Genomic DNA, 10,903 nt, shown 5'->3' with positions numbered 1-10,903 from the left:
TTCGACTGTCAGATTTCATTTCATAATTATATGTGTTCTTCTGCTGTCTTACTTCAGAGTGATGATTGCTGCACTAGTTTTTCTTTTCCTGGTCATCTGCACCAACTACTCCATGATGTGCTTCGTGTGTTGGTTAGTATGACAAAAAGGTAGCATTTGCATCTTATGTAGATACAATATTGTGGTTTAAGTGTATCAAAACAACTCTATAATACTTGATTTACAGGTTCAGAATGGTGTGATGATATACACAACTTGGACAACCATTGCTACACTAATCAACCTGAGCATTGTACTGACTTATAATGCAAAGATGTCCAAAGAGGATACCTTCAACCATCTCATTCTCTGTTTTGACTGCCGTGCTACTTGTGTGGTGATTACTCTTTACTTGGAAAATACTTATGCGAGAATTACTGTGCAAATTCATCAGTGACCATCTGAAGTAAATGTGTTTGTGCTGCGTCTATCACAGGTTTGTTTTGGAAAACTTTGTCCTTGACAAACACGTGCGGTACATCCTCATCATCTACCCGGTTGTTATTTGGGCACTGTGCGGAAACCTGTTCAAGAACTATGATGCCAAATCGCCCAACCGTAATGGCATCTTCATTGGTAAGACACTGGAGAGAACTCCTTAATAATTATATGTGTTTAAAGTATGATAGTCTCTACAATCAGCTGTCCACTTCATATCAACAAAAGGTAATTGGGTTTATCTCCTTAAAAGTTACAGAAAGTAAATATAGACAACATTGACGAAAAACAATTATAACATTACTTATTGCGACTTTTGAGTAAATTATTCCACAGTAAAGCTAATTTACAGGTTTTAAACAGTAAGATGTAATAGTAGAATGCTAACTCCTGTACAAACATCTGACCACAAACATCTGTGAATAAGGTACTAACTTGATTGTCTTCTTTTAGCTGTGCTGCTGACTTTAGCCCTGGTGCTGTTCGGATTGTTTTGGTGGTTTGGAGACACATCAGACAGCCGCTCTACACAAATATCAATCCCGAAGCCATGGAACCAACGGAGATTGCTGAAAAACAGAAAAAGATATTTCGCTAAACATTTTTACGTTAGGTCATGTATGATAGAAAGGAGTTGTGCCAAAGTTTAGAATTACATTGTTGATAATCATGGACATTTCTTTTTTTATTTTGACAATTTAAATAAATGTTGTAAAATTCGGATTGCATAAAATTCTGATTGAATATGATATAAAATACATGTTTCAACTTTGGCTGACTGATCTTTGAGCCTTTTATGGCTCTTTTTTAACATATTTATTGCTAACACAACACATTATGCTCTGATAAGGAGACTATTATAACACTCCACAAAAGGGACCTATTTGTTATCATCCATCTTATGATATGATATATATGATATGATATGATATTCCTTTATTCGTCCCATAGTGGGCACATTTCAAAAATCACAGCAGCGGTGCACATCAGAGCATCAATGAAAAATAAATATAAAACACAAAACAAAATACTAAAAACTAAATACGAATACTAAAACTACATATACAGCGGGAAAATAAAGTAAAGTGCAGTAAAGTGCCGAGTTTACCAGGATCTCCAGCGATCTACTGCAGTATGTTGTGCAGCCTGAGCTTTGCCATCATCCTCTCGTCCCCCACCACCTTCACAGTATCCAGAGGACACCCCAGCACACTGCTGGCCTTCTTTCTTATCTTGTTTTTATAACTTTCAAATAATTAGCAATAGCCTATGCCACTTTAAATGCCAATGCTAATTATAGTTTTATAATTTTGACATATTTACTGAAAGTATGTGATTATGTGATTTATAATGTGTAATATCAACTGTTTTAATAATTCAGCAGTGTGTGCTCTTTTAGCATAATGTGGGAAATAAACAAGAACATCACAGTTCAATGCTGCTACTCCAACATCTTAACATCACATACATTATGCAAAATCATTAGAATTCACCGTTAATCAAAAATATTTTTCGTGTTGAATTTTCAAAAAATATGTAAATTGCAGAGTTATAGATTGTGTCACAATATCATTGTTGGATATCTCCTCAAAGGAGAAGCTGTTACCTTGACATGAAATCAATATTGGTTATATTTACCACTGACCTGTTGGGGGTAGCAACGTGAAGCACCAGCTATAGTTCAGTCTACCGGGAAATAAAATGAAGAAGAAGAAATATATTTGGTCATTCTAAATTTTCCCAGAACATAGTCTTTAAGGCGCTGAGTATTAGACAACTGCAAAATAGTTACGCTTATTTGATACTTTTACTACATTCAAGGTCATCTTTCTAGTTTACAAGCACATACTGCGGATCAGCATATAACAGCTTGATAAATAGTAACATGTTGCCTGGAAGACCTTACTAAGGGCACAATTGTATGAATGGTCTCAGTGCGCGGGATTATTACAAATTGTCAACACCGCCTTTGTTTTGCTAACGCTAACGCTGGTTTTAAATAGGCAATGTAGCATGCTCGTCAGCGTTTGCACGATAATATATTCTCGGTCGTAACTTGATTTTGAGAGAGTGAATTTAAACCAATGCATTCCGGGAGCTAAAGCTAACCGAGTTGGAGAAGTTTTTTAAAACCAAATGATGGTTAAGCTAACTGTTAGCATAACAGCTAGCGTTACGTTCGTGTAACATTGGGTTAAAAGACAGACCGAGCTAGCGTTAGTTCACAAACATGGAAACAAAGTACCCCGCCTTGGTAAGTTCGTTGCGCTATTGAGGAATAAAACATGTACCTTTTAATGACGACTTAGAGTGAAGAGGAGAGGGGATGACGTTACTCTCGGTATAAACATCAGTATAGTAACCGTTAGCTAACGCTGGTTAAAACCAACACAAGAGCCATGACATCGTTAGTTTGGTTAGTTCTGAACTTCATAAACTTATAGTTAAAGTTGAGGTTTTGTTTAAACGGGGTTCAAACTAAAGTGTTTCTATTCTTGTGTCCACCCTTTGTAGCTTAGTTATAAGAACATTGCCTGTTACATTATGCTGCTGTTTTAAATTGGTGTAGATAATACACGGAGTTTGTTAGTTACGGTTTGTTGTTGGCCGGTTACATAATCTCTCCCCCCTAATTTACAAACTAACTAAATTATAGTAGTTGCTATTAACTTTCTCTATCTTTTCTGTTCACAGAAGAGACCAAAGAGGAAACTCTGCTATCTCACAAACAAGGAAAGGTACGTTTGAAAAGTATTCATGTGCTCTGTGACAGATTTATATTGAAACCGACATCTAGAGAGCAAACACTTGGTATTTATGCAGTGGTTGCCTTTTATGGTACGCATCTTTAATAGAGTTGTTTTAAGTGTGTGTGTGTGTGTGTGTGTGTGTGTGTTTTAAAATTCATTACTTTTCTTCAATAATCATCACCATTCGTCACAACTAATGTATTTGGTTATGTTGTATACGTCTTTCTCTTACATTTGCCTTTTTTATACTTTGTGTATTGTTTATTGACTGATATTGAGGAAATTAGCAGTTGTATGGTAATGTTGATCTTTCAGCTATCGTATTAACCTGACCTTTTTGTGTCTAGTTCATCTAAAGCATGGACCGAACCACTGACATTGGATGTAATTGATAAGATGTTTGATGACATTGGTGAGTTGAGTGTAATTGTTTTGCCTTAATATTTTGCTGGTCGTTTTACATTTTCATTATGTCAACCTTTACTTAAATGTTCTTTTCAGATCCATCCTCACTTGTTAATGATGACCTGTTACCTCCACCTACTCTGCTCCAGACCTTTGATACCGAGCCAAACCAGTGTGAGAGAGAGACCTCACCTGTCCCACAGGAAGGACACCTAACAGAAACATTTCCAAGATGCCAAATGGTAATGAACAGTCAACAATCTACTGTGACTGTATTTCTTTCATTGATAAGCAGCTGTTCAATGTCGTCACACAGGACGGGGCTAATGAGCCAGTAGTTATAGCCCTTTACTTTTACGCAATGCGATCAGCTTTGCGCAAGGATATTTCATGCCCTTATGTGTGTTGATACCTAAAAATATATGTTCTGTAACTCTTAAGCATCCTAAACTAGATGCCCTGCGTCCTGCAACGTCATCCAGTCCTAAACTAGACATTGGTAAGATAATTAAAACCGTATTTGTTTTTCCCAAATTCTCACATATCAAATGTTCAGACACTTTTTACTTTTATTGCACTTTATACTTTTTCTGTTGCAGAATTGGACATCCCATTCAAAGCACATATGCCTGTGAAGACGTCCAGCCCAATTGAATTAAAAAAGGTTGTTGAAAAGCTGAACAATGAGAAAGACCGAGTTGTATCCACAATTCTCTTTGCTGATGAAGATGACGGAAAAGAAGAGGCAAAGACAGATTCTCTGCTCATCCAGGAACACCAGTGCAATGAGCACAGCACAGAGAAGTAAGCAATTAATAATGCATTTCTTGTAGAAAATAAGTTGTTTGTACGGCTTGTCCAGAACATTTATTTCAATGATTGTTCTTTCCTCTAGAAATGATTACTCTGAGTTAGAGTCTCCTCCAAGCAAGGTGGTTTTCAGCAAACCCAAGATGTCCAGTCACCAAAACAAGGTGGAGGAATCATGGTAAGAGCCTTTTTAATTCTCAACGTAATGATGCTGCAAACACCCAAACGCTCCATCACTACTTGATCGATTGAAATATACAATACCCAAGTGACCATTGCAGTATTAAAGATTAATTTTTGTGTTTTGATTATTGATCTTTAATTGTCTGCATTCTGTTGGCATTATTTGGATGTTTGCCTTTTTGTGATGTATATTTTCTTTTTTCCCTGCAGCAAAGAGAGTCACCCAGTTAAAGAAAAAACAATATCCAAGATACTCCAAACTCCTGCTTTGGAGGGCAAAAAAACAAGGTAAGAAGAGAGGACCTTTATAATTATGTTTGTGCTTTTACTTTAGATCTAGTGATCTAACAATATTGGATATTGGAAGCCAATATCGATATCAGCATTCATGACCTAGTATCGAAATGAAAAGTGTGTATACCATGTGCTGGTTAATAAAGTTTCAAAGAGTTCTTGCTAAGATATTGTGGCAGAATATTTTTAATTTGTACAATATGCTTCATTCTTTTTTTACTGAACTAAAAATTTCAGACGTTTCTGTTCTTTATTTTTTATTTCCAGGGAAGAAAATGCAGTTCCAGCAGCAAGACAGGAGACTAAACGTTCAAAAATATCTGAAAATGTCCACAGCCAGCCATTGGTGGTGTCCACCAATGTGGGAAAAGACATGACTGCTTTTCTCAAGAAGCTTCGAGATGCTGGACATCCCACACCTGCATGGTGAGTTCATAGTCACTATGGAAAATACAAAGCACTAAAATTGGTTTACAAAGTAATGTCTCTTGTGTGTCAACATGAAAACTGATTCCAAATAATATATTTTCTTAGTCCCAGGAAGTCTCTGACACCAGTGAAAGTACCCACTCCTGCTGAGCCAGAGGAGGATTTCCTTATTCTGGAGGATGATGACCTTTTTCGGTTTTCTATCCCAAGTAAAGCTGCCACCAGTAAAAAACAGAGACAGGGCCGAACCACCAGCATTGAGAAAGACAGCTCAACAGACACGGGCAAGAAGGATAGCTCATTAGAGACTGCACCAAAACCGCAGGAATCAGAACAGACGACGCACAAACTGGGAAGTCAGACTGTCACAACAAAGAAGGGGAAATGGGGAAATAAGAAGATGGAGGCTGAGCCGGAAAGTTATAAGCAGGAATTGCCCCCTCCTGAGGATCTTGCTGCAGGCAACTTAATGGTAGAAGAGAAACTAATCAAAAAGAAACAACGGCTAAGGAAAGTAACATCGAAAGAAAGTGACAAGGAAGAAGAGCAACCCGAACATGGAGCCAGCGGGGAAACGCAGGAAGAACAACCAACTCAGAAAAGGGAGAAAAAAGCTTCGCAGTCTTCTGACGTGAAGAGGCCGACATCTTTAAAAGACGGGAATGAAACTGCACAGACGAGCAGGGCCAAGTCACGAAAGGGGGCCAGAAAAGTGGACCACGGATCTGACGCCGCGAAGCAGACGATGAAGGAACAAAGCCAGAGCACTGAGGAGGCTGCAGATGCTGAAAACCGTGGTTCTCTTCCTGGTAAGGACCCCCTATTGTCAGCATATTTTTCTTTATGTAAGACATTTAATCTTTCTGATAGTTATTTGCAGAGGTTGATGTACATTTTTCTTCATGTTTATCCTGCTCTTATAGCCTGCAAATATTGACCGCTAACATTTTTATTTGTGAATAGAAAAGAAAAAAAACGTAACCACAGAAAACTGACAGATGTCCAAAGTAGTGCCCCACTTATATTTAGGTTGTATTTTCTGAATATTGAAATTTGAACAAATCCTCATGGATTAATTACTCGCAGTTTTTTTACTGGTTTGCTTTACTTTTAGGGGGATGTTTTGGGGTTTATCTACAAAGTGCAAATGATAGCAATAAACCCATTTTACAAAGGAATGGTAGACGCTAGTCTTACAAATTAACTGAAATAAAAATTGGTAGTGATGCAATGGGAAATATCTGAATATATTATTAAAACAAAGTATAAAAAGTTATTTCAAGCATCTCCATGAATCTGTAAAGCATTTTTCTATATATTTCCCCCTAACAGAAAAAGACATCATGAATTCTGAAGCACAGAAAGAAAAGGATGTGGCAGGTAAAAAGGAGAAACGCAACAAAATACCAGTTGTGAGTTCCTCTGAAGACACTCCAATTCTTGGGAATAGGAAAAGGAGGCATTCTGGACAGTGGTGGTTGTTGGACCAACAGATTTCAGAGAAAACCAAGTTTACAGACAAAAAGACCCAAAAAAACACACTCAAAAAGTCCAAGCAGCCCAACCCAGAGCCCAGCGCAGCCGTACCGTCACCTGTAAAGACCAAGAAGGACCCAGCTTTGAAGAAAAGGAACCAGACACCGCCGGCTCCGCCATCCAGTAGGAACACAAATAAAGCTAAAGGTCAGAAATCTAAACCAAACAAAAATACAAGAGACGGCAGTCGACCAGATGAAGTTATTCAAGTGATTGAGGCGGAGCTCTTTGAAGAGCAGCCACAGCAGGAGGTGGGGGACCAGGACCTGGATGGACAGTCGAGCCCTTTGGTCCACTCACGCAGAGACCACAGCCATAACTCAGGTGAGGTCAACGGGGAAGGTGATGCGTATCCAAGCCTACTTAAGTAAAAGTGCACAAGTATCATCAACATCATTTACTTGACATTTGTCCTCAATTTTTAAGGCGGTACAAATATTAACTTTTTTATTTGAGTCTTGTTAGTAAAAAAAGACAAAACAATACACTCTAACTTACTAAGATGTGATGTTCTACAGGGGATCAGGTGTTCCAAAGAGTATACAATCATTCCTTGAATAAAAAACTGTCCGCTCCGGCGCCCGTCTCCCCCAGAGGGCGTGAGGACCAGCTCTCCGTATCGGCGAGGCGGAGGCGGAAACCTCCCGGCAGGTGGTGGAAGGTTGAGGACATGTGTGAGGATGTGGAGAGCATCTCCTCCCAGCAGCAGCGGCCCGAGCCTCGTAAGGAAAGACAAAAAGTGTCTGAACGGAGCAGATCGCCTCAACTTGGGACTCTCAAAAATAGCCACATGGCAGTCTCATCCAAACCGCAAGGGGGAGCTCCCGTCTCTCTCCTGGAACTGAAGCCAACGTCGGCGCCAAAGACTGTGAAACGCTCCCTGGCCATGTTCAAAGACATCGACACGCTGGTCACAGAGACCCCGGTGGCTGTGGGCAACAGGAGAGAAGCGCGGCAGAAGAACAGCCGTGAAGTCACCGCTCGACCTGCGCAGGAAGTCACTGCTCCTGTCCGTAAAGCGTCCAGCGAAAGGACCGATGGAGACATCCTCAGCATGGATGATGTGGAACCCAGGAGTCCACATGGCGGCCCTTCCAACCACGAGACGCCACAGAACAGCAACTGTCAGTCGGAGAACCGGTAAGGAAAAGTTCCTCTGAACGACTTCCTGTTATTGTCTAACTGTTGTGTGTTTACATGTACAGGATAGATGCTTTATTGATCTACTCCTCTGGCAGGTTAAAGCTCCTCAGAAGTGGGCCGTCCTCCATGATTGAGCTGAAAGAGTATGAGGAGGAAGAGGAGGACAACTTGAGTATGTTTTTTTTGACATGTTAATATACTTTATATTTCAACCTGATTTTTGTATTTTATTTATGTCTATTTCTTTTTACAGTGTGCAATTAATGCATACAACTCTTGAACACTGCAGCTTATCCACCTGGAAATACACATTTGGTCAAGTTAATGATGGGAAATTGCAATTATTGTTGAAAAGGAATGGATAATAATCAATAATAGAGTAGAGATACAAGTCTACAAATCAAGAATAAGAATGCCTTTCGTCAGAAATCAAAATATACACACAAATTCAATTTGAAAACATTAGCTGTAAAGATTTTACTTAACGTTGGTCTGTTTTTAAATTAACAAGCTACAAGTGCACACTTGGCTGTAAAGATTGGATTAACTTCTTCTTGTGTCTTTACTTTAGTTCCGATGCCACCCAGCTTCCACGCTGCTCTCTCTGTGTCCGATCTGTGTGCGCCTCCTCTCAAACCACTGGTCTTACAGCCAAAGGACAAGGCCAACATGACCGAGTGGTTCAAGAGTCTCTGGTCTGTTCCCAGCGACAGTAAGAAAATATCACCTTCTTCTCTGTAATAATGCTCTTTTCTGTCATTTAGACAATATTTGTAATCAAACATTTGTATCATCGTCAAATGATTCTCATGAAAGGGTCGACAACGTGAGTAATTATTGGCGAGAGCTGTCACTGAATATTTTTGTTCTGTTTCCTCTCCTCGCAGAAGGTGCTGAGGTCACTCCAGACCAGTTTGATTGGTACTTCTATCAAGGCCGAGCCATCGGCTTCCTGGTGGATCTGAACTGTCGCTCCTTCTGTAATGGAAAGATCCTGCTGGGCTCCTACATGAAGAAGCCTCTGTGGGTGGATCACAGCGCCACGACGGTCAGTACATTCCTCACATGGTTAATGTTGTTTGAGGCCATCTGATTGTCGTCCTTCTTGGCCCTCTTGTTCTCCAGATGTCTTGGAAAGTGTTTTATTCCAGTAATAATCTATTATTCTTGTGTTTTTAAAGGTTTTTAACTTATTAACGAGCTCTGTGAGTGTAACCATCGACGGCAAGGAATCCTGCTTCAATTCCGGACAATCCTTTATGGTGGAATGTGGTACGAATATTATATCAATATTAGGACTTTAACATGTATCATTTTATTCTGAAGAATTCCTTCTTTGTAATGTCAGTCGCGTCCACGTGTGTTCTCTGACCTTTCTAGTGTGAACGTTACAGATTTGAGTTGTATACCTGTGAACAGGAAGTGTTTGGTTTGTGCTTTCCTGACGCCGCTGTTCTGCTCCCACAGGACACGCCTACAACATCCAGAACGCCACTGCTCAGCCGGCCGTGCTCTACTTCACCAGGATGTTTGCAGAAAGTTCAGATTGAAGCCGGATAACCAGCTGCATGTTTCTTAGAAATAATCACAACCTGAATATGTCAAACTTAAATTGATTGACTTTTCTGTTTTGAAATTTAAGGTGTAAATAGAAAAAAAACATTGGTGAGATTTGAAGGAACTTATTTGATCCTTAGCTGAGCTTGTAATGATACAGTTGTTTTAAATGCAAAAGGTATTTGTAAATGACTTTGTTTGCTTGTTTTTAAATTTCCCCCATGATGTTTCATGTATTGTTTCCAGCCTCTGAGGGGCAGTGTACAGCTGTAGTCCAATACCACTACCAATAAATCAACAATCCGATCTCTATATTCCAGGATACTTTATATGGAATATGTTTTACATCCAGAAATTCAGTGAAATTGTTTTCTTAAAGACTGTATCGTAGAACGACAGGGTAAAAAACTGATTAAAATAAGAAGTTCATCCAAACTAAACATGTATTTAATTAATATTAATACATTTTAATGATCTGTTGAGGTAAAGTTTTTGAACTACTTCATATCCTGTAGGGGTTAAATCTGTAACCACACATACAAGAGGATCATGGTGATGGAAGTTTTCATTTACAAAATCACAAATAACTCCAGCCGTCAAACGCATGTAAAAGCGTACAATAATTCCTCTGAACTGCGGACGAGTAGAAGTACCACTGTAGTACTCGTAGTAGTCTACGGTTGCAAATGAAAAACATCTGCATTGCTTGAGGCTATCTGCTCGTGGATATATTAGCTGCTTCTAGTTTAGACACACTTTGCATTATTCAGAAGACATTTCTCGAAACTCTTAAGACGTCTGCTTCTGAATCCAAATGGACTTCACGCTGCAGCGTACCGACGACTTTTATCATGAACTATCTTTTTTTATCCAGAATCTTTCAGAATTGTGTTTTCAAACAACTTGGATATGATTTTAATCTATATGGTTGACTGGGAATATCAATATATTACTGAAAAACACCAAACATGCATCTTCATCTTCTGGTGGTCATGAAGTCATGAAACATTGACTGACCTACTTCATAAAGGCTAAATTATCTGATGTATGTGAATCCATTATTCTCCCATAAGACCAGCACATAGTTTATGATACACTGATACCAACATGCTTCATGAACCCTGACCCATTACACGGTGGTTTAGCTCTGGGATTATCACACATCTTTATTCTATTTCTGCAGACTATAACGGGTCCAGAGGAAAAGGAGCGCGGGCTGCCAGCTCGATAACGCGTTGCTTTTGAGTGTCTCGTGTCTTGGTGCCCGCAGTGCCCCAGCAGTCTGACTGGCCTCGGGGCCCGGGCCCCTCAGGAGGAGT

At 39.4% G+C, this 10,903-nt stretch overlaps 2 protein-coding genes across 2 annotated transcripts; both read left to right on the top strand.

The window, feature by feature from the left end:
• The first annotated feature begins 305 nt into the window (after positions 1-305).
• On the top strand, positions 306-1,127 carry si:ch211-161h7.5 (uncharacterized). Its single transcript, XM_056434697.1, has 3 exons — positions 306-376; positions 476-615; positions 931-1,127. The coding sequence occupies exons 1-3, from the start codon at positions 306-308 to the stop codon at positions 1,125-1,127; spliced, it is 408 nt and encodes a 135-aa protein (XP_056290672.1).
• A 1,306-nt stretch (positions 1,128-2,433) lies between these two features.
• On the top strand, positions 2,434-9,896 carry si:ch211-161h7.4 (proteoglycan 4). The gene is made up of 17 exons (XM_056434177.1): positions 2,434-2,731; positions 3,172-3,215; positions 3,575-3,639; positions 3,729-3,874; positions 4,074-4,131; positions 4,232-4,436; positions 4,528-4,620; positions 4,836-4,913; positions 5,187-5,345; positions 5,454-6,157; positions 6,681-7,208; positions 7,403-8,024; positions 8,123-8,199; positions 8,599-8,739; positions 8,915-9,075; positions 9,209-9,299; positions 9,495-9,896. The coding sequence occupies exons 1-17, from the start codon at positions 2,708-2,710 to the stop codon at positions 9,575-9,577; spliced, it is 3,279 nt and encodes a 1,092-aa protein (XP_056290152.1). The 5' UTR covers positions 2,434-2,707; the 3' UTR covers positions 9,578-9,896.
• Positions 9,897-10,903: the final 1,007 nt, after the last annotated feature.

The sequence above is a fragment of the Pseudoliparis swirei genome, chromosome 16, assembly GCF_029220125.1.
Source record: "Pseudoliparis swirei isolate HS2019 ecotype Mariana Trench chromosome 16, NWPU_hadal_v1, whole genome shotgun sequence".
NCBI classification, from domain to species: domain Eukaryota; kingdom Metazoa; phylum Chordata; class Actinopteri; order Perciformes; family Liparidae; genus Pseudoliparis; species Pseudoliparis swirei.
Note: the sequence above shows the minus strand (reverse complement) of the source record. Positions and strands in the feature narration are given on the sequence as shown.